At 64.2% G+C, this 27,991-nt stretch overlaps 2 protein-coding genes and 1 long non-coding RNA gene across 4 annotated transcripts; 1 reads left to right on the forward strand and 2 right to left on the reverse strand.

Moving 5' to 3' along the window:
* Window positions 1-369: 369 nt before the first annotated feature.
* On the reverse strand, window positions 370-24,511 carry LOC118176554 (tyrosine-protein phosphatase non-receptor type substrate 1-like). Its single transcript, XM_035343584.1, has 8 exons — window positions 24,299-24,511; window positions 3,911-4,261; window positions 3,416-3,730; window positions 2,968-3,309; window positions 2,601-2,702; window positions 2,400-2,421; window positions 1,874-1,913; window positions 370-1,112 (listed from the first exon to the last, which is right to left on the reverse strand). Exons 1-8 carry the CDS (start codon window positions 24,372-24,374, stop codon window positions 858-860), a joined length of 1,503 nt encoding a protein of 500 aa, XP_035199475.1. The 5' UTR covers window positions 24,375-24,511; the 3' UTR covers window positions 370-857.
* LOC118176596 lies at window positions 22,123-23,221 on the reverse strand. The gene is made up of 3 exons (XR_004755480.1): window positions 22,902-23,221; window positions 22,503-22,542; window positions 22,123-22,229 (listed from the first exon to the last, which is right to left on the reverse strand). It is a non-coding gene; the product is annotated as an uncharacterized LOC118176596 (long non-coding RNA).
* Window positions 24,512-24,550: 39 nt separating the features above from the next.
* Window positions 24,551-26,964, forward strand: LOC118176561 (signal-regulatory protein beta-1-like). Of its 2 annotated transcripts, none has more exons than XM_035343595.1 (6): window positions 24,551-24,689; window positions 24,931-25,069; window positions 25,227-25,577; window positions 25,756-26,070; window positions 26,177-26,503; window positions 26,554-26,963. In XM_035343595.1, exons 2-6 carry the CDS (start codon window positions 24,988-24,990, stop codon window positions 26,685-26,687), a joined length of 1,209 nt encoding a protein of 402 aa, XP_035199486.1. In that variant the 5' UTR covers window positions 24,551-24,689; window positions 24,931-24,987; the 3' UTR covers window positions 26,688-26,963. The 2 variants fall into 2 exon arrangements, with proteins under 2 accessions (XP_035199486.1, XP_035199485.1); XM_035343594.1 differs by lacking the exon at window positions 24,551-24,689 and adding an exon at window positions 24,753-24,806 and having other exon boundaries at window positions 26,177-26,509; window positions 26,584-26,964.
* The last annotated feature ends 1,027 nt before the right edge of the window (window positions 26,965-27,991 follow it).

Below are 27,991 nucleotides of genomic sequence, written 5' to 3' on the forward strand. Positions count from 1 at the left end.
AACATGGGGTTTTAAGCTCTAAAAATGAAGAGTTACATGTCAAACAGTCAAAACATGTTAAACATCGCCTGGGAGGAACTGTGCCCGGGGGAGCGGGGCCTTGATGCGGCCCCAAAGCCCGGCCGGGGCTGCGTGGCTGCGGAGGGAGCTGCACGCTTGGTGCGGGCCCGGGGGAGCAGGGCTCGGTCCTGGAGCGGGGCAAGGCTGTGCCGAGGAAGAGGAGGAGGAGGAAGATGGTTGGTGCCGGGGAGCTGCAGGGCCCCGGCGGCTGTGCCCCAGGCAGTGCGGTGGGGGAAAGACAGCACAGCCACGGCTGGCCTCGCGCACCTCGCACACCTCCCCAGCCTCGGTGGCCGTAGTGTGAGAGCCCGCAGAAGAGACACTTGGGAAGAGAGAGGCGGACGCTCACGTCCTTCCTTTAAAGCCAGAGTTTTTCCAGGCAGGAGAGCCCCCAAAAGGCAGGGAGTGGGGGCCCCAGCTGCGGGAAGCCGTGGCAGCAGCATCCCCACAGCATCTGGCTCGGAGGCACTGTCCTGGTCTCCCCCCCCAAGCCCGGCCAGGGTTTCCTGACGAGCTGCAGCTCTCTCCAGCAATGAATCCTCGGGTTTTGCAAGCAAAACCCAACGCACCACAGCTCAGGGGCCCTTTTGGCCAAGGGGGAGTCCCACAGGCAAGGAGTTCCCACGCTGCCCCAAAAATCAAGTCTGCAGACAGAAGTCAGCCCCCAGGAGCAGCCACAGTACCGAAGGCTGCACTTCCACCCCAAACCACAGGTACCGTAGCACTTGGTGCTGCCAAGAAAGCCCCCCCCCAAGGGAGGACCTGGACCCCACGAGCCCCAGCCGGTGCAGCCCCGCTCACTGCCGCTGGATCTGGACGCTGGCGTACTCGGAGGTGGTCTCCTCGGGGCACGGGGCGGGCCGCCGGGGCGCCTTGCTGAGGTGCACCATGTCCAGGTCTGCATAGGTGAGGTTGTCGTTGCTGGCGGGCGCCTGGCTGCTCTGGATGCAGGCGTACTCCGACTGCTGGCTCACCTCGATGATCCGCTGGATGTTCTTCTTCTCTTTGGTGAAGTTCAGGTCAGCGTAGGTCAGGTTGTTGGGGTCGGACTCCTGCGCAAGATACCAAAAGGTTTTCCTCTGAGAGCACGAGCGAGGACCCCCCCCCCCCCCGCGCCCCCCCCCCCCCCCCCGGACCCCCCCCCGCTGCTGCTTGCCCCGGGACGGCTCAGCCTCTGCTCGTGCAGCAGGAGCTATGCCAGCAGCCAGCTGGGACAATCTTGCAGCAACGCTTTAAGACTTCACACCATGTCTTCAAACTAGTGGCTGCTGACATGGCTCAGAGCCAGCAGGAGCCGAGAGCCACCACCGGGCCTTGCAGAGGTGTCTCCCCAGGGGTCCCCTGCTGCTGCCATCCCCATCTCCTCCATCCTGGTCGGGGCTTCACGCAGCAGCCCCCAGCCCGTCCAGTGACCCCAGCTGCACGCCGCCCACACGGGTGCCAGCACAGGCTGGGTGGGACGGACAGACCGCTGCTGATCACATCGCACCCAGCCACGTCACCGAACGCAAAACTCCTCCACAAAGAGCCTCCTTTGCTACCGCACAGCTGGTTCCAGGCATCATAAACCCAGACTTTCCTGGGAGGAGGAGGAGGAGGAGAGGAGGCAAAGGCAGAAGAAATGCTGAGAAGTGAGTATCCATCCCCAGGGCATCTTCTCCTCCCGCTCCCTCTTTGGCCACAGCGTGGAGACACTGAGATTCTTCACATGGGAGACACTGAGAAGCTTCACGCAGGAAGCGCCAACGCCACCCTACACTCCCACATCTGTGGCTTCTCGCCCCTCCCCGGGTCCCACAGGTACGGGACACACCTGGGTGGTTGTTCCGCTGCTCTTCTCTGGCTCATGTAACCTGAAAGGGGAAAGGAGACAGGTCAGACCGACCGAGCACCCCATTGCCTCTTCTCTAGCGATGGAACAGATGAAGCGGTTCAGATGAAAAACAAGGTCCTTGCAGCAGCACCCGTCAGGATGCGTTCTCACCAGCGAGCTGGCATCACCTTCATGCCAGCTATGCCTCTGCAGGCTGCCGACCTGGCCCCCCGTCAGCTTGTTCAGCCAAGCATCAGTACCAGACCTCCACGTGAACAGCAGTGGCAGAACAGCACCCAGAGCGGCCAGTGGCAGCAGCCACCTTCCCTTTCACTCTGAGCTTTTGTGGGCACCCCCCCGTCCCCCCCAACCCTTGCCCCAGCACACGGTGTGCCCCCAGCGCCTGCAGAGGCGCCAGGGAAGCACCACTGGGGGCTGTCCTCAACCCAGCGCATCCCGTCTGCGGCTGGAGGCACCCAGCTCAGCGCGCCTGCAGGTGACTCAGTGAGGGGAGATCTGCACTTACCTAGCAGATGGCGAGCTTTTACCTGCCAGAAGAGAAATAGGTTAGGAAATAAATAATTCAGGAAACAAGGTAACCCCCACTTCCCAAGGAATGCTAGCCCATACACACACACAAATCAATAGTTTCAGCATCGAAGCTCTGATGCTCGAGAAGAAGGGGCTGGAGGCAGCGGCTTCCCTGCCACGCACTTGGTTTCCTTACCCTTGCTCTGCTTCGCCCGGATGAGGTAGAGAATTGCAACCACCAGCAGTGCCAGCACAGTGCAGACCACTCCCACCGCAACGTAGATGAAAAGCAAACCGTCTAAAACGTGAATCACAGGTCAAAAATATCACCACGGGCCCAAAGGCAACGGTAGCAACACGAGCCCCTGCAGCCTTGCAGCTGGGGTCGGTGCAGAGATGCTCTAAGCGGGAAGGACAACATTTGGGTTCCCAGCAGAGCCCCCCCAAGGACACAAAGACCTCACGTCCTCGGACCGTATTCTGGTGGGACTTTGAGCTCTCCCAGGGGGGTGACATCCCACACCCTTCCCCTCAGGGGCCACATCGCACTGGCTCTCACGCACCGTTTGTGTTGGAGGTGTTGGACTCCTTCTGGCCTGAGGCAGCGACCCACAGCACAGCATTCCTGCTGATGGGGTCCTGGCCCTCGTGCACCACCCGGCAGGTGAACACGGAGCCGTTCTTCTCCTGCACGGCTTGCACCACCACCGTGCTCCTCAGCTCGAACAAGCCCTCAGGGGTCTCCGTTGGCTGGGGGGAGCTCCCCATGTTCATCTCCGTCCCATTCTCCAGCCAGGTGACGGTCACGTTTCCCGGGTAGAATCCCTGCACGTCGCAGGTGAAGCTCACCGTCTTGTTCAGCCCCACGGGGCCCTGAGGCTCAGCCATGACCACACTGGGAGGAACTGGGAAGAGAAGCAGCAGCTGGAGCTGGCGTCCCCCGACCCCGTGCCCGCGGGGGCCCTGTCCCAGCCCCGGGGCCGTGAGCACCGGTCCCCACCGAGCCCTCACCTCGCAGGATCTGGCTCAGATGGTAACTCCTGTTCAGCGGGGCCGTCAGCGTGGCGTGCTGCACCTCGCAGCTGAGCTCTGAGCGGACGTCGCCCTTCTGCAGCGTCACCGTCACGGTGCTGGACATGTTGTAGGTGAAGTTCGATGGCCCAGGGGTGACATTGGTCAGCTCAGCCTCAGCTGGGGCCCCGTTCTTGCTCCACCTCACACTGATGTCCCTGGGGAAGAACCCCCCGGTCTTGCAGGTGAAGGACGCCGTCTTCCCCGGCTCCACTCGGCGGCTGGGCCCGGACAGAGTCGGCGTGGAGGGTCTGGCTGTGGGAGAAGCGTGGATCCATCAGCCAGGCTCTGCCCCCCCCAGCCCCGGGATCCTCTCCTTGGGCCGGCTCCTGAGCCCCTGCCCCAGCCCCGCTCGCCCCAGAGCAGAGCCCATGGGATAGGGGCTGGCCCGGCAGCGCTGGCTCCTGCTGGGAGCTGCACCAGAGCCCCACTCACCCTGCACCGACACCACCGTGCCCTCGCCACGCTGATACAACTGATCACCGGTGTCCCATTTGCGAAACTTCACACAGTAATAGGTGCCGGCGTCCTCGGGGCGAACGTCCCTGATGAGGATGGTGAAGTCTGTGTTGGAGTTATTCACTGTCCTTATCACACGGGATGAGGAGCCTTTTTGGTCATAAATGATCTCACTGCCACTGTCCCAGCCCTTCAGCCACTTCACGGGGCCGAGCGGACCCCCTGCAGTCACGGTGCAGGTCAGGGTCAGCGTCTCCCCTGCAATCACCGACATCTCCTTCTGGGGCTGTCGCAGCTCAAAGCCTGGACCCACCTGGGCACCCACACCTGGGGACAAACCAATCTCCGTTAGGTCCCTTCCAACTGCAGAAGTGGCCCCGTGGCCCCCAGCCCAGTGCCTGTCCCTCGGCAGCAGCTGGCACCCCAGTGCTGCCCAGGCTCTCTGCCTGTCCCCACGGCACAGGACTCGTGGGCGGCTCTGCATCGGCACCCCAAGGCAGCAGGGCAGAGGGTCGGGTGCCTGGGGAGCAGGCACCCTGCAGGTCCCAGCTGAGGAGCTGAGCAGAGCCCAGCTGCACAGACGCGTGTCACGCTCTGCACAGCCCAAACCCCGAGCCGAGCCCTGCTGCCTCCCCCTCCTGGCACGTCCCGCTGCCATCAGCCAAAAAGAAACAAGGGCTCGCGATGCCGAACGCTAAGCGGCGGTCTCCCCTCGCAGATGCAGATCTACCACCACATTCTGCACTGAACACCTACGTGTGCGCTGAATTCCTGCCCCGACTCGCCCCAGCAGAGCCCAGCTAGTAGCTGAAGCCCGTGCCCCTGAGGCAGACGCTGTTCCTCCTCGTCGCCGGCAGAGGAAACCCGTCGCCTTCGAAGCGGCTCCGCACCGCGGCGCCCTGACGCAGTGGGCCCCGCGCAGTGCCCCTGTGCCTGGCCGTGTGCCCCTTCCTGCACGCACCCTCGGCAGGGCAAAACCCCCAAGGGCTCCAGGAGAAGGGCAAAAGCTCTGCTCTCCCCGCTGCCGGGCAATAACCCAGCAGGAGCCGACCATGCCCCTGCTCCCTGCCGGGCGAAGGAGCCGCAGCACCGCAGGCAGAGCCCCTCGTAGCCCACGCGGCTCCTCCACGTATTAATTTTGGCAACGTACAGCTGTAGTTACTGCAACTGAGCCGAATGAGTGCCCGAGGGAAGGTTTTTAAGCAGCGCAGAGGTGGGAGCACTGCCTGAATTCCCCTGCTGATAAGTGACGGCCGGGTGCTGCTGACCATGCCGTAACCCCGGGGCTGGTGAGCGGCGCGCGGGAGCGGTGCCACGGCTGCGCGAAGGCTGCCAGACTTGGGCAGGTAGCTCCTGCTGCAGCTGCCAGCATTGGGAGCATACGGATGAAGGCCACGGGCCTCTGGAAAGGACTTTGTACGAGCTGTGGTGCAACCAGCCCAGCCTGCTCGTCAGCTCCATTTGGGTTGTGGCTGTGCCCCAACTCTCTCACACCAGAAAATCCCAGGGCAGGGGCTCCCGCGAGGCTGCCAGGCACCCCCCAGCCCCACGCACCCTGCTCCCACTCGGGGGCAGCTCCACGCCAAGCCACAGGAAGAGACAAAAGCCCCAGAGAAGAACCACTGAGGAAAGAGCTGCTCTGCCCCCTAAGGCCACCGCTGCTCCCACACCATGAGGGGATGGGGTTTTGGCAGCTGCCGATCCCTCCTCACCTCCGGTCTCGCTGATGCAGCCGCAGATGTTCCCGCTCTCTGCACCACCGCTCCGTCTGGCCGGAGGTGCCGGGACCGCGGGCTCTACAGGCACGCTGATCTCAGCTTTGAGGCTTTTTGGCCAGGGCAGCAGCTTGCTGCAGCCCTCCACGGGCTGATGCTGGCAGCCAAAAGCTTCCGGCCTCAGCATTTCCCTTCGGAGCCACAGCAAGGCTAGCGCGGTAGCGGCACACGATGCCAAAACAAGCTCGTGCCAAAAGATAGACGTGGAAAGGTGGAAAACAGGTTTGTGTCACACCTGAGCGCGCCGTTCAGGCTGAGCCTCCATTTCCTGCCTGAGCACAACGGTCTGGGCTTCTGCAAGCAGAGCCTGAGATTTTGGGGTGATGCGTGGCTGGGGGTGGGGGGGGAGCAGCCCCGGAGCAGAGACCCTGCCCCCAGGGAGGGCCAATGCACGGCACAGCTTCTGGTACAACTTCTCCGGAGCTTCTCCCAAGAGAGAAGTCCCAAGACTCCTGAGCAAGGCACAGGAGTTGGAAAGAGTCACCTGCTACCAGCAGAGCAGGGACGGAGCACAGGCAGGGGACGAGGGCAGCTCCAGGCACAGCGACCACCACCCCCAGTACAAACCCCGGGCCCCTTTGCAGACCCAGGGCAGCCGCCTCGCTCCAGGACACGTGCTGCTATCTGCTCCCTGCCCAATCTGGCCAACGACGCCCACGCTGCCCCATTGCTCATCAGCACGGGGTGCTGCAACGCAGCGAGGGCCGGGCACCCGTGGGCGGCTGTGGGGTGGGGACCGGAGCTGGGCCCCCTCCGCACCGTGTGACGAACGCTTCGCTCACTGCTCCCCGCTGCAATCCTGCCTAAAAGCAGCTGAGCGGTGGGGCAGGGCTCCCCCATCCTCATCCCCATCGGCACCCGGAGGGCCCCGTGCGCTGCAGGAGCTGCCCAGCTCTAGGGGACCAGCACAGCCCGCGCAGAGCCACACGCTCCCTCTGCATCCTCCCTCTCTCCATCTGTCGAGCTCTCGGCGAGGCACGCGCCGTGCCCGGAGGGGAGGACGGCAGCGGGGGAAGAACGCCTGCTTTGGGGTCTGAGAGGGGTTTCAGAGCGGGGCTGGGACACGGGCATCGCTCAGCTGCAGAGCACATTTCTCGGTTCTGCCTCCTCGCTGGGCAGCGAGGCGAGTGGCTGCTGCTGGCCTTTGGCACCCGAGAGCAGCCAGGGAGCACAGGGCTCTGTGCTGCCTCGGGTGCTGGCAGCTTTCGTTCTTGGTCGTTACATAAAACGTTTCACGGCTCCAAAATAGCCCCTCCGATTGGACCGAGATGAGGCTTTTTGGCTGTTTTTCCCCCCCGTGAGTTCTGTTGTGAGGCACTGTGCTAATTTAGAGATTTTCACGCAGCTCTGCTCAGCTGGCTCTCCTCGGATCGCCACACTCGGGATTCGCAGGAGATTTATTATACATGAGCTTCAGCCATGATACGTCGTGTTAACACCACGCCGCCCTAACGCGATGCTGGGAGCCCCCGGCAGCCCCTCGAGGCGCCGTGCAGGCCTCCCCACGGCCCCTGGCCAGGCACAAACAGTTCCCAACATTGGCAGCACCCCACAGAGCCATGCCCCCACCCCCCCGGTGATGGGAAATCACAAAGGGGAAGTTGATTGAAAACCCCAGAACATGCAAGTTTGAGAATGCAAAGTTTCCACCAAGGCTCCTTCTCTCCCTCCCCCTGAGGGCAGCTTCCCCTTGCATCACGTACGAGATTTCAGATTTCTCTCCTTCCTCGTTCCAGAGCCGAGCGCAGCCCTATCCCGGCAGGCACCCGCTCGGGGCGCGTGCCACCCCGTGCCCTTACCTCTTCCCACCGGGTTTTGCTCCACAGCAGCTCAGCAAAGCCCGCTTCCTCCCCGCCACATCCCGCAGCGCCACCCGATAAAGCTCCTTTCTTAGGAGACAGACGAGCCAGATCCCAAACCTCCTACAGACGGAGCGCAGCCCTCCCCTCTTGCCACCAAGGTCGAGGGGAGTGCAGGTGCTCTGCCCTGGTCCCCTGCTCTGTCCTACGCTCCCGAATTACCAAAGGGTTTTTTGCAGGCCCAAGGAGAGGGCAGGAGCACAGGCACCGTGCTGCCTGGGCTGCTGGAGCCCTCGTCCTTTATTTGCTTTCAGTCGAGAGCACGCCACCACCTCGCTCTCCCGCTGCCGTGAAAGTTTTCCATCTCGGTGACACATTTTCCTCTAACTCCACCTTTTGAAGTATTTGATACCGCACAGATTGTAAGAGGCCAGGGTTTAATTCAAGCGAGAGCGCTCGGATGAGTCCGGGTAAAAATAGATTTTTCTTCAGAAGGCGCCGGGCGAGGCGTTTTGGGATGGCGAGGGGAGGGCCGCGCGCCGAGAGGCACCCTGCAGCTGGCCACCGGCATCCGGGCGCCGCGCACTGCTGGGCAGAGGCACCCCAAAATAATCCTGCTGGAATTTCACCTGCAGCAGGGAGGCTGCCGGGGAAACTAACAGGTGCCGGCTATAAAAAGAGCCTGGAAGCTGCAGTTTGGGAGGAAGACGAGAAAAGAGACCGAGATAGTCACCCAGCGCCGCGCGGATCCCAGACGGGCCCGGGGAGGGCTGTAGTAGGGCTATATTTTACATAATGACATCAGAGGAAGCCTCGGATCACGCACAGCCATCACTTGTGAGCTTCCCTCCTACAGCGTTAACAGAAATTCAGATTTCAAGCCAGAGCCCCGCGACCGAACAGATTTCCTCGGAGGAGCCTCCAGGAAGCGCCGCCGAAGCCCTTGGTCGAGCAGAGCCTGCACAGAGGGATCGGGAGCAGCTGAGGTTTCGCAAGGGGGCTTTGCAGTTGGGCTTGCCAGCGTTTTGCTCCCCTCTGCCCTACAGAAAGGCATCCTGCAGCATCATCCCTTTTCCCCGATGGCTTCCTGCAGCAGCAGGAGCCTGTGCCAGCTCCTCCGGAGTTCAGGCTCGGTTTGACCACGGGGGCAGGTGAGTTCCCTGCAGCGTCTCCACCGAGCCCACGTGGAAAGAGATTTGCATGCCTGCGCCCAAAAGCATTCACACAAACCACCGCTCTCACCAGCTGGCAACCCAGCACTTCGTGCCCTGTTGGGAGGCCAGGACGGTTTTTTTCCTACCACTGGCTTGGAAAAAAGGGGTTCTCCCTCCGGGGCAACATTTGATTAAGCTCGACAGCTTTGCTCGAGCCATTCATTTGTGGCAGGAAATCGCAGCGGTTCACTGAAGCGGAGCTCACAGCCAAAGCCTCGCTGGCTTTCAGCAACCAGGAGTTTCCAGCTTAGGGCCAACGCTCCTCAGTTGCGATCAGGCAATTGAGAAAACAAGCAGTGCTGCGTCGAAAGCATTTGCTTTCCGTTCAAGTTTGCGCTCAACCCTCTGCCGAAGAAAAGCTCCGACAGCAAACGTCTCCGACGGGCCCTGGGGAGCTCCCCCTGCACGGCACCGAGGCGTTTCAGCCGAGCTCAAGGTGGGCAATTCACAGGGGGCTCCGGCTGAGGGGTGCAAAATTTGGATGGAGCTGATAAAAAACCCACTGGGGAGACGCTCCCGAACACGGCGCATTGCTTTCGCCCCACGAGGTTCGCATAAAACGCCCTGTTCCTCCCCAGAGGGGCAGAAAACACCAGGCCAGGAGAGCGACCCCTCAGCAGCGGCACTCGAGATGAACGGCACTGAAATTAAATATTCTAGAAATGAAACATCCTTGAAAGCAGCATCCACCACAGGGCTTCCTCCTGGCAGGACGAGAAACTTCCCACTCGCATGAGGGAAGGGAAACAGCCAGGGAGCGGCGCGAGCTCTGCCCCGCTGGCCCTTCCCGTGCTGCAACCCCAAGCTTCTCCCAGGGACCGATGCGAGCCCCGGGGAGGTTCAGAGACACCCCCAGCAGGCAGCAGGAGCCCGAGGGCACCCGGAGGTGGCCCAGGAAGGAGGGTTGGGAGGCGTGGGGTGCCCGGCACGGTGCAATCCTGCCGCCCTGGTGCTCGACGTTTGGGTAGAGCGCAGCAGGAGCCGCACGCAGTCACGGGGGGAGCACGGGGGGGGGGGGAGCAGCAGGGAAAACGAGCTCCTGGCAGGGCGAGCTGGCAGCCCACAGCGGAGCCTCCCCACCACCTCCGCCGTGCTCCTCTGCTGCTCCGGGCGGCCTGGGAGCGGCAGCTCCGGCTGCTCGCCGAGATTTGCCTCTCCCCCGGCTGGCAGGGGGTGCTGGCAAACGGGTGGGAACAACGTGCCTCTTCCCGGCCCCGCCAGCTCCCCGCATCTGCCCGGGAAGGCGAACCAAGCACCGTCTCCCTCCAAGTTTGCTCGTGGAGGAGCGAGGGCCCCGCGGGACCCCCCCGGCCACCGCTCCCCGCCGCCACGGGCGCGCTCTAGGTCACCCAAACGGAAAGGTCAAAGCCGGCGCGGGGAGCGCATGGCGGGGCCGCAGAGGGGAAGGATGAGGAGCGAGGGGAAGGGAGCTGGCAGCACGGCGCTGCAGCAGCCGGGAGGGCGCAGGGGAAGGCAGCGGGGCGCAGGCTGAGCACCTTACCTGGCCAGGCGCGCAGGCTGAGCAGCACCAGGCAGGTCAGCGGCCAGGCGGGGCGGCGGGGCAGGAGCTCCATGGCCGGGCTCTTCCTGGGGGTGGAAAAACAGACACGAGAAGGCTTCAGAAGGCGCCCCCGGGGCTTGGCTTTGGTTTCTTTTTGTTGTATTTTTTTTTTTCTTCTTCCCCCCTTTTTTTTTTCTTCCCCTCTTTTTTTTTTTTTCCTCCTTTAGAATGCCGAATTGCAGATGGAGAAGGAAATTACGCTTCTCAGCCCCAAAATGAGGAAGGATGGCCGTGCTCCCCCCGTCCCCCCCCCCCCCCCCCCCCCGCGGCACGCGCCCCCCCGCAGCCCCCCCCCCCCCCCCCCCGGAGCCCCCCAGCCACGGGCACCGACCTGGCCGAGCCCCCCCCACCCCACCCCGGGCGCGGGGCGGCCCCGGGCCGTGCCGTTCCGTGCCGAACCGCTCCGAGCCGTGCCGTGCCGAGCCGTTCCGCCCCTGCCCCGCCGCGGCGCCGCCTCCGTTGCTTGGCACCGGGACTGGGGCCGGCCCCGGTGGCGGAGGGGGGGGGGGGGCTCCGGGCAGCCCGGCCCCGCCTGGCTCCCGGAGAAGTTGCGGGGGGCAGCCCGGTTTGCACGCCGCCCTCTTAAGGTGGGCTGCGGAAGGATGTGCCCCCCCTCCCCGGAGCCCCCCCGGCCGGGCCGGAGCCCCCCCAGGCCAGGGTGCACGGGCAGCACCAGGGGCGCTCATCCAGGACCGGGGGTCGGTGGCTGGAGCCCCCCCCAACACGCAGCCCAGGGTGGAACTGGGGGGAAAAGCGCATGGGGGCTGCACGAGGGGTCTGGGGGCTCCCAAGGGGTCTGCACAGGACCCGCTGCAGGTGCATGAGTGGGTGTCCGGAGGTGCCACGCGGAGCTGGGCGCGTTGGGGTCAGGATGGGGACCCTCCTGGAGAGGGCTGCAGCCATCCCTGCAGGGCTCCTGGGAGCAGGGGGACAGCCCCCCCCACGGCCCCTCGGTGGGGCAATGGGCTGAGCAGGATGAGCCCGGCTGATGGTAGGGGATGGGAGCCTGAGGACGGAGCGGCAGCGATGGGAAGTGGAGACGAGGGAGGGAGCAAAGGAAGAGGGCGCCTGGACGTGAGCATCCCCAGGATGCGTGTCCCCACACCGCCCTGCAGCTCCCTGCTTCTCCCAGGCACAGCGTCCCTCCCAGGGGAGGCACAAGGACACGTCCTCCACAGCCTGCTCCTGCCGCAGCTTCTCCCGCCGCAGCTTCTCCCAGCACCCGTGGGAGCTTCGGCAAGGCCAGGGACCTGCTCGGTCCCCAGCACCCTGGGCAGCCCCACACGACACCGGCAGCTCCAAGCAGGAGTCGCAGCAGGTCCTGAAGACAATTCAGCCCCCCCCCGGGACAGGCACCAGCTCTGCAGGCAGGAGCTGAGCAGCAGCACCCAGCCCCAGCACCGCCAGCAGCACCCACCCACACCACGGCACCGCCAGCAGCACCCATCACAGCCAAGGGCTCTCTCCCACACCAGGCTCGACCCGAGGGCAGCAGCCGGGGCTGTGCTGGGACCACTACAGGCACCAGCTCCTGCCTTCCCTCCCCGGCAGCCGCTGGGGCTGGCGGCTTTATTTAGAGCTTCACGTAAACAAACAGCAAAGATAGCTTAAGTGGCTTGGCACCGTCAATCCGCGCACGTCTCAGCCCAGGCGCGTTCTCGTCCCTGTCGCTGCGAGCCTCCCCATCGGCCCTGCCGGGTGCAGCTACGCCCACGTGTTGCATCCAGCCCTGATTTAACTCAGCTGGGACCCGGGACAGACCCCAGGGAAGCTGCGCTGCACCCCCAGGGACCCCCCAAGCCCCCGGAGCAGCTGGGGGCTGCGCTCCTTTGCTCTGGCCACTGCAATTCCCAGGGAGCCCGGGAGATAACACATGGCTGCTGCTGTCCCCAGGAGCCCAGGGCAGCTGCTGCTTTTATTTCCCCTTCCCACATCTGGCGAGCACGTGAGCAAGCAGCAAGGGCCCGGAGGAGCCGTTTGGTTTGCCCTTTGGCTTGCTGCACAGGCAGCGAGGCGTGGGGATAAATAATGGCTCTGCGTGGGGAGAGGACACGGGATTAGCCGCGGTTTGTGGAAACCCCGCGGCACCGTGCGATCCCTCCCAGCCCGCGTCTGGGGGCGGGCACCCTTGGGCGAGCGGGAAGGTTCTGGTGGGACACACCGCAGCCCTTTTTGTGCTCCCCTGGTTATTTTTAAACGGCAGCCCAGCTCCTGGAGGCCTGGTGGGTTTCAGCCTGCCCGGGCTGTTCTCCCGCTCGGCGCCGAGGGCTCAGACAACCTGTTGGGAGGCGACTGCAGAGCGCAGACAGCCCGCGCGCGAGCAGCCGCCACCGCCGAGCGCTGGGGAAGGAAAGTTAGGGCTTAAAAAAAGCTCCGCGAGAAGAAGGTACCGAGGCAGAGCAGATGGCGCAGCGCAAGCTTCCCGGGAAGAGCTGCGAGTGCTCCCCATTAGGGAGCATATGGGCAGGCTGCGCTGCACCCCCCCCCCTCCTGCCCACGGCCCCTCCGCTGGGTGCTGGGGGGCCTGGAAGGAGCCGCCCCGAGCGGGCAGCCCCCGCCCCGCAGCGAGGGGAGAGGAGCAGGAGCGCGGTGTTTCAGAGGCCGTCACGCACGGCTCCGTCTGCTCCAGCACCCACGCGAGCACCCGCGGCGCCTGCGTGCCTCCAGCCCTGCTCCTGCATCCCCTTTCAGAGCTGGGTGGAGGGACGGGGAAGGATTTCAGCAGGGCTTTTTGGGGATGGGCGCTCTTCTGGGGCTTCGAGGCGGCAGCACCTCGCGGGGAGGGTTTGGGGCAGATCCTTGAATCCCAGCAGCACCCAACGGGGCAGTCCCAGACAAAGGTCTTGCAGCATTGGTTTTGCCCAGGCTCTTTCATGCCCTCAGCAGCAGCCCGTCTGATGCCCTCTGCCCTGTCTGCATGACAGCAGCTCGCCTGGCCGGAGGTGACCGCGATGGGAAAGGTTTCAGTTCTGCCCCGCAGTGCCAAACACCGGCCTGGTAGCGAGCCTTGCCTTGCTGACAAGGGAGGTGGCAGCAGACCATTAGAAAACACCTTGAGCAAACATCCAGCGGCAGGGTGTGGGCTCACAGCTGTCCCCAGGCAGGTGACAGCCACCAGTAACGCACCCATGGCTCTCCCCAGCAAGGTGCTGAGGTTTGCAGGGACCCCCCTGCCCCATCACATCCTGGCTCACACCAGCCCCACCACCACGTCGCGACACTGCCCGGTGCTCCTGCAGCAGAGCGAGGCGCTCAGCCACCCCGCGGCCCGCTCAGCACCGCTGTCCTCCAGCTCCAGCCCCAAAAGTCGAGCCCCTTCCAGCTCACAGGATGGGTGCAGACCACCTGCCTCCCCCCACCGCCCCCCGAGCTTCGGATCCAGCACCCTCCCAGGGCTTCCAGCTCGGAGAAAAACACACAAATGGCTTCTAAAGTAGGTAGCTCCAATTACACCGCTGATATTTAGGGCTTCCAGCACAACAAATGGAGCTTCAGCTTCATTAGGTACCATGCCAACTTAGTCCAAGACATCCAGTACAGAAAGAGCTTAAATTAGTTTATCTGATGTTAACTTCTAATGAGCAATATGCTAACACAGGGGGGGGGGGGAAGAAGCGACCTCCAGCCTGCTTGCAGGGAGCACCATGGACACAGACCCAGCTGAGCCGAACCACGGGGAAGGGACGAAGGCAGCACAAGTCCCAGACCCACAAACATCGTATAAGGGACCAGGGGACACTGTACCTGCCTGCTCACCGCGTGCTCCTGCTGCAGCATCCACTGCCAGCACCACACTGCTGAAAAAGGGAGAGGAGAGCCCCCAGGCACCCCCTTATCCCGGGGGCAATGAGCTGCAGGTGCCTCGTCAGGGCTCCGGGAGCAGCTGCGGTGGCCAGGGGCGGCTTCCTCCCGGGGTGCCAAGAGCCTGGCTGTGCCCAAAAAGCAGCTCGGGGGCCTCGCAGGGACTGCTATCGCTCTGGTCAGGCTTTTATGGTGTGATTTTTAGGGCTCAGCTGGGACATCGCAGCCGCTCGCCCGAGCTCCTTGCGCCCAGGGGCCGAGGCGGTGCTGGGGGTGCCAGGGGTGAGCGCTCTCGCAGCCCAGCGGGGCAGGGGCACGTTTCTAATCAAGGCCCGCTTAATTGTAGTGGCGCTCGAGCGCTCTGCCAGGTTCAGGTGGTGCCCTTGAAGCCCGTAAAGTGACATTTATGGACCAGTTTAGCTCTGATTGATTCGTGCTGCTCTCTGCGTGTGGAGGAAGAGGGGAGGAGGGATGCCGGCGCTGGGAGCGATGCTCTGAGAGCGTTTGTGGGGTTTATTCACCCTCGCCCCGTTCAGATCATCCCCGCTGCTGGCTGCGAGCAGAGGGAGCAGTGCCCCCGTGCCGTGCCATGGCTCGCCCGTCCCCAGCTCCCATGGGATGCTCTGGCTCCGCCGCAGCACCCAGCGGGTGCTAGAGCTGGGTTAACTCCGCCGGGCGTCCTTAACGCCGCCCTGCACGTTTCCTACGGGGAATTCCTGCCAGGCTGTGTCACAGCAGGAAAGGTGGTTTTATATCCTGTGCCTGGCCTGGCAGCCTGCCCCGGGCCGGACCTGGAGGCGATAGGGCAGGGAGCTGGACAGAGGGACAAGGGGTTCGGGGTGGAAATGCTGACACGGTGGGAAAAACAGGCTGCAGGCGGCGGGGAGGGACCTGGCAGGGCCGGCACTCGCTGCTTGGTTGGCTGCCCTGAGCCCTCGGTCGTGCTCGGTTGCGGGCAGGATCCTGCCCCTTGCTCCGGAGGAAGTTTTGCCGGCTGTGGGTGCTGCGATCCCACGGAGCCTTGCCTGCACCCCGGGAAGCCAGGGCAGCTCAGCAGGAGGGCACAGGGGGGCCCAATCCTGCACCCCTTGGCTGCAAGACTCGGGGGGGCACGGAAAGACGGTGGGGGGGTTGTCTGCATCCAGGGCTGCTCGGCCCTGCGCCCCCCTGGGGATGGCAGAGGGGGCAGCCCTGAGGCCGAAGGCTCCTGGGTGCTGGGGGGGGGGGCAGACATGGTGCAGACGGGGTGCCCGTGGGGACAGCGGGGGTCCTTGAGCCCACTGCCCCTTGGAGCGATGCTGGAGAAGACCTTGGTCACCCCTCGGCAGCACAGCATCTGCGACGGGGTGAGGATCTGGCCAAGGGAGGAGCAACATTATCTTGATTTTCTTCTGCCTTTTTTTTTTTTGTTTCTGTATCCTCTCAAAGTTCTTTGTTGATTGCAAATTGTTATCATGAAAGCGCATCCAGGGCTGCAACAGCAGATAATGCTCAGCGTGCTCCCGGGCACGGCTGCTGTAACCCGTTGCTGGCCGGGCTGCCCGACAAAGTCCCGCAGCAGCTGCAGAGGAAAATAAAAATGCTAACGCCGGGGGATTTATCACGCCAGGCTATCTCTGCCCATCGCTTCCTGCTCGTCACAGCTCTCACTGGAGGTGCCGGGACTGCTGCAGGACTTGAAGCTGGGCTTGGTGGGGGGATTTGTGCTGGTGGAGGTTTAGGGGGGCAGCTCTGGCCATGATGGGGAGCTGGTGAGGGTGGGAGGCCCGCTGTGCCCCCCGGCGTGTTACCGGGTGCTGTTATAGGGGTGCCAAGAGGTAACGGAGCTTTCTCAGGGGTTATTCATGAGCCCGCCACATCCACCGCATCGTGGTGGAGATGGAAACCGCTCCGCAGCCGGGATGGACGGCGTTGTGCCTGCCCGAAACGGCCGGGCCCAGCCCTGAGCGGGGCAGCCCCTGCCTGCGCACCCCTCGGCTGGTGCTCGGCCAGCCCCTGGCACCGCCGGCACCGCCACCAGCCCTGGCACCGGTGGCCCCGTGGTCGATGTCCCCGTGGTCGATGTCCCTGCGGTCGCTGCCCCCGCAGCAGCCTGGCAGCTCGGGGGCCGTGTGCTCGGGGCTGTTTGCTCTGGCCCCAGCGAGGTCGGGCACATCCGTGCTGCTGCAAGCTCCTGGTGCCTGCGCTGGTCCTGCGGGCCTGAGGAGCTGCCAGTGGGAGCTGCACAGCACCGCCGTCCTGCCCGGAGCTCAGCACCGAGGCACACGACAGGGCAGTGGGGCTGAGGGCCGGATCCCGGCCAGAGCCGCGGCGAGGAATCAGGGGTCAGAGGGCCAGTGAGATGCCCAACAGGGCTAGGAAACACGGCCCGGGGTTATCTGCTAGCGGTGGTGGCCCGAGCCCTCCGAGCTGAGGGTCAGCACCCTGAGTGCGTGCGTGTGCATTGCACGTGTGTGTAAGCGTGTGCGTGCACGTGCTGCCGCGACAGCTCCGGGACAGGGCTGTGGATGCAAACCCTGGCCTGGCGTGGCCCGGCCTGCTCAGCACCTTTGGGCCCTGGCCCCGCCGTGGGGACAGGAGGGACATCGCCGGGGCCAGGGCACCGAGCTCCGTCCTGGGGAGCGAAATCCGCAAACGAAACGCGCCAGTGCTTATCGCAGCGCAGCCCGCCAGCAGCGGCTCCTGACCGCGAGCCTTAATGACATCCACCCAATTAGCCGCTGTGAGCTCCGGGTAGCCCGAAGGATTAGCAAATGAAATCATCATCGAGAGGCGTCAGCAGTTAACACCGTTAATTAGTCAGCGAGTGAATCCTCACCCAAACACTGAACCTGTCCCAGCAGCCCGGCGCTGGGGCGGTGGTGGAGGGAGGCCGGGTGCTGGCGTGCCCGGAGCAGGGCCACGGGCACCAGCGGGCCCCGGGGTGCTGCCACCCACGGGAGCACGGTGGTGGCGGTGGCGGTGGTGGCCGGGTGAGATTGTGCCAGCCCCAGGGCCGGGACTCCCCCGTCCGCGCTCCCCTGGCTCCTGGAAACGGGCGATGTTTACGGGGAATTCGCCCTGCTCGGGGAGACGTTATTTTTACACGTTGCCATGGTTACTGATACCATTATAAAATTAAGCCCGAACCTCGCAGAAGAAACGGATCTGTCAGAAGCAATAATTTCACAGGGCGCCTTGCTTACCCGCCCCGCGCCCCCAGCCCCAGCAGGGCCGCGCTCCCCACCGAGGGCCCTTTGGGGCCGTATCTGGGGCTCTCGGTGCACCCCTGGGCCCAGGCGCCGCCGGGCTCATCCATCCGCACCGTGCCGGGAGCTGCCGGCGCCAGCACGGCCCCCGGGGGCTGGCAGCACCCCCGGGCACATCCACGGCCAAGAGCAGCCGGGCCAGGGCGGCCGATGCCACTGAGAAAGCGCTTTCAGCCTGTGCCTTGGCTGCCTCCCGCAGCTCTCCTGCCTCTCTAAATATTTTTTTCTTCCCCTTGCACTTCTCCTGAGAGGGGCACTTGTGCTGGGCTCGGGGCGCTGCCAGCACCGCGGCCGTGGCCAAGCGCGGCCGAGCTTTAAGGTCGCTCTGTGCCGGGAGGAGCTGGAGCCTGGGGTCCCCCCCCCCTCAGCCTGCTCTCACCGTGGGTGACCCAAAAGCATCTCCCCAGTCCGAGCAGCAGCCCCAGGATCTTTTCCCTGCATAAATCCTGCTCACGGTGCTGCAGCCCCACCTGAGCATCCCCAGGAGGCTGAGCCGAGCCCTTGTGCGTGGCTCCCTTGGGGCACGATGCACCTGGGGGTGCTGGAGGGGGTGAAGGAGCACCGCAGTGTGCCACCTTCAGCTGATCCGACACGAGGGGCACCACCGGAGCCAGCGGGACCCCCCCTGCCCACCCTGCCGCCCTCATGCAGGGGCTGCGCTCCCCGTGCCGGCTCTGGCTGGCAGCGGTCCCTGAGCAGCGGCCCGTCAGATGCCGAGAGCACAAAGCGAGTCTTCCTTCAGCACTGGATGTTCCCGTTCGTCCCACGGCCCTGGAAATCCCTCCGTAATCCTTGCCAGCTTCGTGGCCTCAACGACATCCTACGGCGAGGCAGCACCAGGCTAAACGAGCGCTGGGTGTGAAGGATTTCCTTCCATCGCCGGATTTAAATGGGTTTGACAGCTTTCGTTTTCACTCTCTGTCCCCTCGTGCCTGTGGCAGGAAAGATGGAGAATGGCCGGAAGGGCAGTCCCCAGCCTGCCCCTTGCTGTCCCCCGGGATGTCACCAAACTGCCACCAGGTAGGGCAGGGAGGTTCCCAGCAGCGATAGCTGCAAGGGCACAGCCTCCTATCAGACACCGGAGAATCCACAGGGACGAGTAGCACCCTCGGGATGCCCACTTCGCTTCTGCTCAGCTCGCAGCCCCGGGGTCTTGCTGATGTCCCCACGGCTGAGGCTGAGCTTAGGGGCTGGAAAAATACCTGGTGTGCCGGAGAGAGCCGAGCCCCCTCCACGTCGGGAAATGGGGGGGAAGGAGAAAGCCGGCTCTGAGGCTGCGGCACGGAAGCGGTTCCTATGACAACCCCAAATCCCAGCCCTGTTTATCCCCTTTAATAAAAACCCACAATAACCATGAAACTGGGGAATAAGATTCAATAAGTAAGACACGAAATAAATCAGGAACAGCATAAAGCATGTCACCGCTTTCCTTCTGCGTCAATCCTCGCTTTGCAATTAAAATGCTGCCCTGATGCACGGAGAGCTGGCGGGTTTCGAACGGCTCTGCCCCCCGAGACGGCAGGAACAGAGCCCGGCGGGTGCGTGGGGACAGGCAGCGGCGTCACACGAAGGCACGCCTGGGCAGCCTGCGCTGGGCATCGTCGGCGCTGAGCCCTGGGCTGGATCCCAGCCCTGCTCTCAGCATCGCTCCCACCCGCCTCTTGCCAGCCTGGCCCCAAAAGGGAGGTCAGGCTGAATGCGTGCCAGTGGGGTGCTGCAGGCACCCCAAAACACCCCGTGGACATCGGTGTGCGCAGGGCCCTGGCCATGCAGCATCCCCGTGCTCCTCCCAGCAGCAGCGTGGCCCCAGAGAGGCAGCAGGCGGAGGTGAGACCTGTGTGTTTTTTCTTGGGGACCTTTGAAACATCCCCGAGATCCTTTTGCCCTTTCCTTTTCCCTCAGGGAACCCCAGGCATTCCTCCAGCTCCTGGTGCTGCTCCCTGTCGGTGTCCTGGCACAGCAATCCCAGAGCACTGCAGGGTCCCTGTGGCACCGCAGGGTCCCCAAGACAGCACTGGGACCCCAAGACATCTCTGGGACCCGATGGCAAGGCACCCCGTGGCTTCGGATGCTGGACCGTCCTCGTTCATCAGCTCTCCCTCAGACTACTCGCTGTCTTTGCGTGCTTGCTGCCGCAGGCCCGCGCTCCCCGCTGCTTTCGGCGCAGCCCGCTCCTCCCACGCTGGCTCCGGCACAGGCGCGCAGCCTCCCGGCAGCCTCAGGAGCCGCGTCCCTGCTCCCAGGGCTGGGAGCGGAGCAGGTGCTGGGCTAGCCCCTGAGCATCCCCTGGCCCTTCCCTAACCCCTGCTTTCTGCCCCTGCACCAAGCGGGGGGCTCTGCAGACCCCTCCCCACGGCGCAGCCTCTCCCCAGCCCCTCTGCTCCGCTCTGCCTCCTTGCAGACAGCCCCGCGCTGCGCTCCCGTGCTCACCAACCCCGGCTGCAGCGCAGGCACGTGGCGGGGCCGTGGCCAGGCCCCTTGGCCCCCGCTGCACCCTGGCCCCAGCGCGGCACAGCACAACCCCAGGCTGGGGCTGGGGGAGCCGCTTTCCACCCTGCACCCAGCCAGCATTTCTGCTCTGCCTCCCGGCCATCCGCCTCCTCTCGGCCCTGGCACCAGCTCTCCGGCACCGCCCGCACCCGCCGAGCTGCTTCAGCCCTTGCAGCTCTCGGGCCGGCTCCGGCACCTGCATTTCTCACCCCAGCGCCCAGCGTGTGACCTAGCAGGACGGGACACCTGGGACACCACAAACCACAGCGCAGGAAGGATGAGCAATAAGTCCCACGTCCCCGGCACCGCCGGCGTCACCGGACCCCCCGCTGCCGCCCCCCGAGGCGCTGCCCGGCGCGGTCCTACCTTGGGTCCACGCTCGGGTGCTTGTTTGTGCTTTCACTGCCGGCACACCCCAGGCGGATGGCTTAAAGGATTTTCCTATAATAACCACCAAATCCCTCTCCTGGGCTGTAAGCCGCAGACCTGGGCCTTTCCTAGGTGCGCAGTGCTGCGCGGCGCCGTGCTCCTTGCTGCCTTACATATGCTCGAGTCAAACTGGATTTCCCCCCTCCCGGCTCAGCCCAGTGCTTCAAAAGCTCTAATGCCCTCAGATTTCATTTCCCCTTGTCTGCGAGGTCTCTCCCCGGTTTCAGTCTCACCCACACGTTTTACATACTCCTGCTCGCGATCGTTTTCGTGACTCTCAGCACCGTCCCCGCGCAGAGGCCTCAGGTTCTCCCCGAGCATGGGGCCGGGCAGCTCTTGCAGCCCCGGCTGCTGCCTCGCCGTGAGCTCCACTCGACCGCGGAGCTTTGTCCCTGCTCCCCACTCACCCGCTGCCACAGCCCCGAGTGCCCCTGGGGCTTGGGCAGAGGGGTCTGTGCTGGGCACCGGCACTCGGGCGGCGCTGGCGGCCCCCATGCCCTACGCCAGCCCTGGCAAAATCCCCCCGCCATACCCAGGGTGCTACATGCTGAGCGCCTCCGGCAGTGCTCCTGAAAGAAATGTCCTCAAACTGTCCCCGGGGCATGTCCCCTGGTGCGCTGGGACGCTGCTTCAGTCATGCAAATTAATTTCACAAGTGGCTTCTCTCCCCCCACAACAATTTGCCCCTTGATAGGATCTCTGCGCAGATAAGGCTCCCCTGTGCACACAGGCTCGCAGGCGCTGTCCTCTTTCAGTTCTCTATTTTTATTTATTTTTTTTTGATTTTGCAGAGAACAGCAGATAAAGTAAGCTGGAAGCTGGCAACTGCAAGCAGATCTCAAGGCCAGAGGCAGGAGCAATGATTTCTCTGCGGGAGAAGTGTGTTTAGCCCCTAACCGAAGTGTTTGAGGCGGGGTGCCTGTGCGTGGGGGATCCGCGCCAGGGCACACCCGGCCGCCGCAGCTGCACCACGGAGGGCTCGCCACGCGGCTTCCTGCCTCGCTTCACCCTGTCCTCCTTCTCCCGGCGCGTGGTCAGAAGGAGGAGGTTAAAAGTGGCTGAGAATAGGGAAGGAGTGGGTTGAGGAATGAGCGTCACAAGTCACAAGTGCTGGGGCTGCGGGGTTGGGGTGCCCAGCCTGCCCCTCGCCCAGCAGCCGGGCACTTGGGGCGCAGGTGGGAGCAGAGCTGGGGTCCTGCTCTTTACCCCCAGCCTGCTCCGTTTCATCCTGACCCCGCTGGGCTTCTGCTGGGCTTGGGAGCTGCCCACGGGGAGGCTCGGGGCAGTGGCAGCTCGGCACAAAGCCGGCAGCGGTGAGCGGGCACGGGGCTGCGGAAGCCCCGGGTGTCTCAGGACCCCGCAGGCCAGGAGCATTGCTCTCACTCTCACACGGCAGCACTGGGCGGCACGGCTGCTAGCAGGCTTTAATGAGGACGGGCTCGGCGCGATGATGACCCTATACAAATCATGGATCTGCTGAGCCGGGAAAGTTCCAGTGGCTTGTTCCAGCAGAGACGGGTGTGCATGAAGTCCTCGCGGAGCCGTCGGCGCCGCACGGCTCGCACAAGGCAGAGATGCTCAGCACAGTGCCCTGATCCTGCACTCTAGGTGGCTGCTGGTCCCCGGGGTGGCCTCTGAGAGCCTGGGCAGGGCAGCTCGGGCACTGAACCAGCCCCCCCCCCGACACAGCCACCGAGACTGGAATGAATTAGGAGAGTTTTGAGACTCGGGCCGGCTGCGCAGCGCAGACAGATACACTTCTTCTTTCTGGTGCCCTTCAGGAACGTCTCTGCTTCCTCCCCCGGCGCTGGCTCCTCAGCCCCCGGTGGGACCGTGGCGGGGCCGTGCGTCACTTGGCAGCTCCCCTGATGCTGGCGTACTCAGAGCGATCCGCACCGGGGCTCCGGCTGCGCCGCGCCGCCTCGGGCAGGGGCTGCAGGTCGGCGTAGTGGACGTCCTTGTCCTGCTCGCTGCTCTGCTGTGCAAACGGTTAATGCCATCAGTAGGGAACCTTGCAGAAAGCACCCTCACGGCAGCTTCCTACTGGGACGGCACTGCCACAGCCACACAGCCGCCCCTCACTGCGACGCACAGCCCCCCTGCAGCAGCTGCTGCTCGCCCAGCGCCTGCCCTGGCCCCTGGGCTGCGGCATCCCCGGGGCTCCTGGCCAAAGGCGCAGGTACCCAGCAGCTCGCCCACGTCAGGGCATCGGGGCTGGGTGCTCTGCCCTGTACCCACACCTCGCTCCTACCTGGGGGGGCAGCCTCGGGGTCTCTGCATCCCGGACTTCGCTGCTGGGGGAAAGGAGGGCTGTTAGAGCGAGGGCCGGCCAGCTGCCTTCCCCACCATGCCCACGGCAGACAGCACACAGGGACAGTGCACAAGGGCACGATTTCTCTCCCGAATTTCAGCGAGACTCCCCAGAACACAGCTGCATGGCACCCATGCTCTGAGCGCCCGGGCTGGCCTCAAAACCCCAGCCGGCCACGGACACAAGGGATGCAATGCAGCACAGCAAGGCACCAGGGAATGAAAAAGCTTTTCTGGGCAAGATTAGTGCTCGGGGGGGCGGGGAGCAGAAAGCAGGAGGCAGGGGGTGAGGCTGTTTGCTCGCCTTCAGGGTGCAGAGGAAGGAGGTGGGGGTACCAACCTGGGGGTCCCAGGGCTCCCTGCACAGCACGGGGCACGGGTGGGTAAGCAGCCGCGTGCGGGTGCCCCGGCTGCACCCTGGCTCTGCCCCTCACCCCGCCGCTTCTTGTGGTACACGCAGAAGGCGAGGATGAAGATAAGGAGGAGGAAGAAGAGCACGGCAATTGCAACCTCCACGCTGGGAAATGGAGAAGTCTCTGCGAAGACACAAGGCGGAGCGGGGAGAGGGTGGTGGGCGCGGGGCAGCGTGGGCCTGGCCGCAGGCAGGGCTGGGGCCAAGCTGGGGTGGTCACAGTGGGGTCGTGCTGGGCTGGGAGCCCCACTCACCCTGCACCGACACCACCGTGCCCTCACCACGCTGATACAACTGATCACCGGTGTCCCATTTGCGAAACTTCACACAGTAATAGGTGCCGGCGTCCTCGAGGCGAACGTCCCTGATGAGGATGGTGAAGTCTGTGTTGGACCCATCCACTGCCCTCGTCACGCGGGATGAATAAGAGGTTTTTTGGTCATAAATGGTCTCATTGCCACTGCCCCAGCCTTTCAGCCACTTCACGGGGCCGGGCAGACCCTCTGCAGACACGGTGCAGGTCAGGGTCAGCGTCCCCCCCCACCATCACCGACATCTTCTGGGGCTGTCGCACCTCGAAGCTCGGACCCGCCTGGGCACCCGCACCTGGGGACAGTGACAGCACAGCAAGGTCTGAGCTCCCGAAGGAGGCGAGAGCTTGCTCTGTTCCCCCTGCCCGGCACAGGCACAGCACCCACAGCTTGCTCAGCACCTTAGCCAAGAAACTGTGCCACGTGTGGGGGAGAAAGCAGCACGAAACGGGAGTGGTGGAAGCCAGCTTCAGAACGGGCAAGGGGAGAGATTCCTCCCCACCGTGCCATTGCTGCGAGGCGCCAGAGCTGCAGAGGGAGACGGGGGAATTCCAGGCAGGAAAAACTCTCAAGTGCTGCAAAACCTGTGCAACAGGAGCCCGGCTCCCGCCCCTTGCTCCCTCCTGCCCAAAGCCCCCGGCTCTCTTTCCACACGGGCTCCCCCAGGGCAGCCAAGCACAGCGCCCGGCACCTTGCACACCCCTCACCGTCGGGCACGTCCCCGGGGCCAAGCGCCATGTCCCGGCGCTGGGGGAAAAGGCCGAGGGGCTCCACAACAGGCGGTGGGCACGGCAGGAGACCACCGTGCCCCGGGCAGCCCCACACGAGCCCAGAGGTGGTCGCAGGAGGAAAGCCCCCGACCGGGGATTGTTTCTGCAGCTGTGCACGTGGCAGAGATTTGCTGTGGTGGCCGGGTCACCCACCCCGGCCCCCCGAGAGGCAGCAACCAGCGAGCGGGGACGGGAAGCGGGACACCCGTGCGTGGCCCCCGCCGCGGCGCTGCCCCGTACTCACCCGAGAGCCACGCTGGGACGAGGCTGAGCTGCCCCAGCAGGAGCCGAGCCAGCAGCGCGGCGCAGAGCGGAGCCATCGGCGCTGCCAAAAACCTGGGCTCTCGCTCCAGAAGGAAAACGAGAAGCTGCACAGGAAATGGAAACGGGCGCGTGCTGTTAACGCTTCTGGTGCCTGCCCCTCTGCTGGACACACGGGGCAGGCGGCAGGAGGCCGAGCTGGGCAGGAGCACAGCAGGACTTAACCCCTGAAACGCGTCCCGGCGTGAAGCCCCCCCTGCGCTCGCCCTGATGCCTGCACAGAGCCGGGGGCTGGAGGGGCTGCGGTGGGCACGGGGTGCCCCTGGTTTCGGCAGGACAGCCCCGGCTGCAGGGAGGCTCTGACGAAGCCCTGCGTGAGGGGCAGAGCGGCCATCTGTGCCCGGGGTGCGTTCGGCTTTGGGCCCCCTCTCTCCTGCTGCCCCATGCCGGTGGATGTGGCAATGCCGCCCATCTGTGGGCTGGCATCGCTGGTGAGGAACAATCTCATCATGGCACAAACACCGAGGGAGCGGGCGCCCTCTGGGCTTGCGCAGGGCTACGTAGAGGAGCCATGGCCAGAGGCAAAACCCAAACCGCTTCCTTCCCCTTTAGCAGGAAGGGTTTCCAGGGCCCCACCAAGTTGAGCCACACCAAGCTGCACCTTCGAGGGGGATGAAGCCACTCGCCATGACTCCGGTGACACAGGCGCTGCCCCTTGCCTGCCTGATGCTGTTCCAGCTCTGCCGTGTCCCAGGTGAGTGCACAGCCCTGCACAGCCACAGCACCTGGGGGGCAAGGGACAGGGATGCCACTCTGCCCCCAGCTTTGGGCTGGGTTTGGGTGAGGACACATGCTGCGCCCTGGCTCCAGGGCCCCTCACCAGCCCCAAACCCTCCTCTCGCTGTCCCCAGGTGTGGGTGCCCAGGTGGGTCCAGGCTTTGAGCTGCGACAGCCCCAGAAGGAGATGTCGGTGATTGCAGGGGAGACGCTGACCCTGACCTGCACCGTGACTGCAGGGGGTCCGCTCGGTCCCGTGAAGTGGCTGAAGGGCTGGGACAGTGGCAGTGAGATCATTTATGACCAAAAAAGCTCCTCATCCCGCGTGACAAGGACACCGGATGTGTCCAACACAGACTTCACCATCCTCATCAGGGACGTTCGCCCCGAGGACGCCGGCACCTATTACTGTGTGAAGCTTCGCAAAACAGCCACCAGTGAAGAGTTGCATCGGCGTGGCGAGGGCACGGTGGTGTCGGTGCAGGGTGAGTGGGGCTCTGGTGCAGCTCCCAGCAGGAGCCAGCGCTGCCGGGCCAGCCCCTGTCCCATGGGCTCTGCTCTGGGGCGAGCGGGGCTGGGGCAGGGGCTCAGGAGCCGGCCCAAGGAGAGGGTCCCGGGGCTGGGGGGCAGAGCCTGGCTGATGGATCCACGCTTCTCCCACAGCCAGACCCTCCACGCCGACTCTGTCCAGGCCCAGCCGCCGAGTGGAGCCGGGGAAGACGGCGTCCTTCACCTGCAAGACTGGGGGGTTCTTCCCCAGGGACATCAGTGTGAGGTGGAGCAAGAACGGGGCCCCAGCTGAGGCTGAGCTGACCAATGTCACCCCTGGGCCATCGAACTTCACCTACAACATGTCCAGCACCGTGACGGTGACGCTGCAGAAGGGCGACGTCCGCTCAGAGCTCAGCTGCGAGGTGCAGCACGCCACACTGACGGCCCCGCTGAACAGGAGTTACCATCTGAGCCAGATCCTGCGAGGTGAGGGCTCGGTGGGGACCGGTGCTCGTGGCCCCGGGGCTGGGACATGGCCCCCGCGGGCACGGGGTCGGGGGACGCCGGCTCCAGCTGCTGCTTCTCTTCCCAGTTCCTCCCAGTGTGGTCATGGCTGAGCCTCAGGGCCCCGTGGGGCTGAACAAGACGGTGAGCTTCACCTGCGACGTGCAGGGATTCTACCCGGGAAACGTGACCGTCACCTGGCTGGAGAATGGGACGGAGATGAACACGGGGAGCTCCCCCCAGCCAACGGAGACCCCTGAGGGCTTGTTCGAGCTGAGGAGCACGGTGGTGGTGCAAGCCGTGCAGGAGAAGAACGGCTCCGTGTTCACCTGCCGGGTGGTGCACGAGGGCCAGGACCCCATCAGCAGGAATGCCGTGCTGTGGGTCGCTGCCTCAGGCCAGCAGGGATCCAGCTGGGAAGGTAACGGCACCCGGGGGCTGTGGGGCTGGGGGCTGCGTTCCCCACCCCCTGCGCTCACTCCCGTGCTCCTGCAGGTGCCCATTTTCTGTCCAGCCCCGGCCTGTGGCTCGGCTTGCTGCTTGAGAAGGCGATCCTCAGCCTCGTCCTCTTCTTCCTCTTCAAGCGCTGGCAGGCCTGACGAGGGGCCAGCACGGCACAGCCAGGCCGCCGAGATGGGAGCGACGCAGGACAGCGTTGTCAGAGCTCTGTCACCTCTGAGCCGAGCGCGCCAAACTCGGACCAGTGGCACCGGGCGAGCAGACCCACTGCTTCTGTCGAGGGCCCCGCACCCACTGCCCCTGCTGCCTCCCCCCGCTGCCTCCTCGACCCCCGGCGAGGCCGTGTCCCTTGGCAGCTCCCTGGGCTGATGGTCCTGGTCCCCCCTGGCTGTCCCCGTCCTGCCCTGGCTGTCCCCGTCCCCCCTGTAATATACAATAAATGTTTGTTCATTGTCTTTGTTCTGTTCGAAGAGTGGGGGTAGTGAAGGTTCCTGGGAGATAAGAAACTGTGAAGCACCTGGCTGGACATTATGAAATTCCTTACTTAATGTAACAAAAGAGTACATAAAGGATTCGCTTGAAACCAGCAAGGAGGAGGGAGCCCCCCCCCCCCATCTTCCCCCCTTCTTTCATCTTCTGCTTAAAGTCACTCTTGCAAGGCTCATGTAACCACTTCTTGATCAGTTGTTAACTAGTTTGGCAGCATCCTGCCTTCCTGCTTCATGCTGGGCCAACATGACCAGATAAGGGAAAAGAAGTTGAGTCACAATGCAGAGGAAGACTACGGCCTTCATCTTCATGACCACCAAAGGGACCGAGACGACCCCCTGGCAACAGCAGCCGCAGAACATACCGGGATGTGCCATGTATACCAGAACCACCAGGTGATAAAAGGAAGATTCTGGGGGGGGTGAGGTGTGCGCCGTTTGTGGAGCAGAGACTCCCCGGCCGCCCAGCGCTGTTTTGCTTGTTGGCTGCTTACTTAATAAAATCATTTGCATTATTGGACATGACCCTCTCTGTCAATTAATTGAGAGCTAATTTATAACACCCCCCACCGTCCCCATCCCCTCGCTGCACTGCTCTGCACGTGGTTATCGCCATCAATACAAATCCTTGCAAAAAGCACCCTCACGGCATCTTCCTCCGGGACGGCGCTTCCCAGACAGGGCCAGTTGCAGGCAGGGACCCCCCCTGGCCTCCACAGGTCCCCCCTGGGCTCCTCGGCCTCGGCCTCTTCTTCCTCCCTGGGGGAAGGGTCCGCACTGCACTGCCTGCGTGGGGAACGTGGGGCACAGCTTGGAACGGGGCAGCACGGCATGGCACAGGGTGGCACGGCTCAGCATGGCATGACACGGGGTGGCAAGGCTCAGCACGGCATGGCATGGGGTGGCACAGCATGGCACAGGGTGGCACGGCTCAGCATGGCATGGCATGGGGTAGC

Source organism: Oxyura jamaicensis, chromosome 20, assembly GCF_011077185.1.
Source record: "Oxyura jamaicensis isolate SHBP4307 breed ruddy duck chromosome 20, BPBGC_Ojam_1.0, whole genome shotgun sequence".
NCBI lineage: Eukaryota > Metazoa > Chordata > Aves > Anseriformes > Anatidae > Oxyura > Oxyura jamaicensis.

Excerpts from the sequence above, each read along its gene's own strand:
- LOC118176554 (XM_035343584.1), bottom strand. The coding sequence starts at position 24,374 with ATGGCTCCGCTCTGCGCCGCGCTGCTGGCTCGGCTCCTGCTGGGGCAG. Across the intron at positions 3,731-3,910 it reads CACGGTGGTGTCGGTGCAGG|CCAGACCCTCCACGCCGACT; the intron begins GTGAGTGGGGCT and ends CTTCTCCCACAG. Across the intron at positions 1,914-2,399 it reads AAAAGCTCGCCATCTGCTAG|GTTACATGAGCCAGAGAAGA; the intron begins GTAAGTGCAGAT and ends TTCCCCTTTCAG.
- LOC118176561 (XM_035343594.1), top strand. The coding sequence starts at position 24,759 with ATGCCGGTGGATGTGGCAATGCCGCCCATCTGTGGGCTGGCATCGCTG. Across the intron at positions 25,070-25,226 it reads CCAGCTCTGCCGTGTCCCAG|GTGTGGGTGCCCAGGTGGGT; the intron begins GTGAGTGCACAG and ends CGCTGTCCCCAG. Across the intron at positions 25,578-25,755 it reads CACGGTGGTGTCGGTGCAGG|CCAGACCCTCCACGCCGACT; the intron begins GTGAGTGGGGCT and ends CTTCTCCCACAG.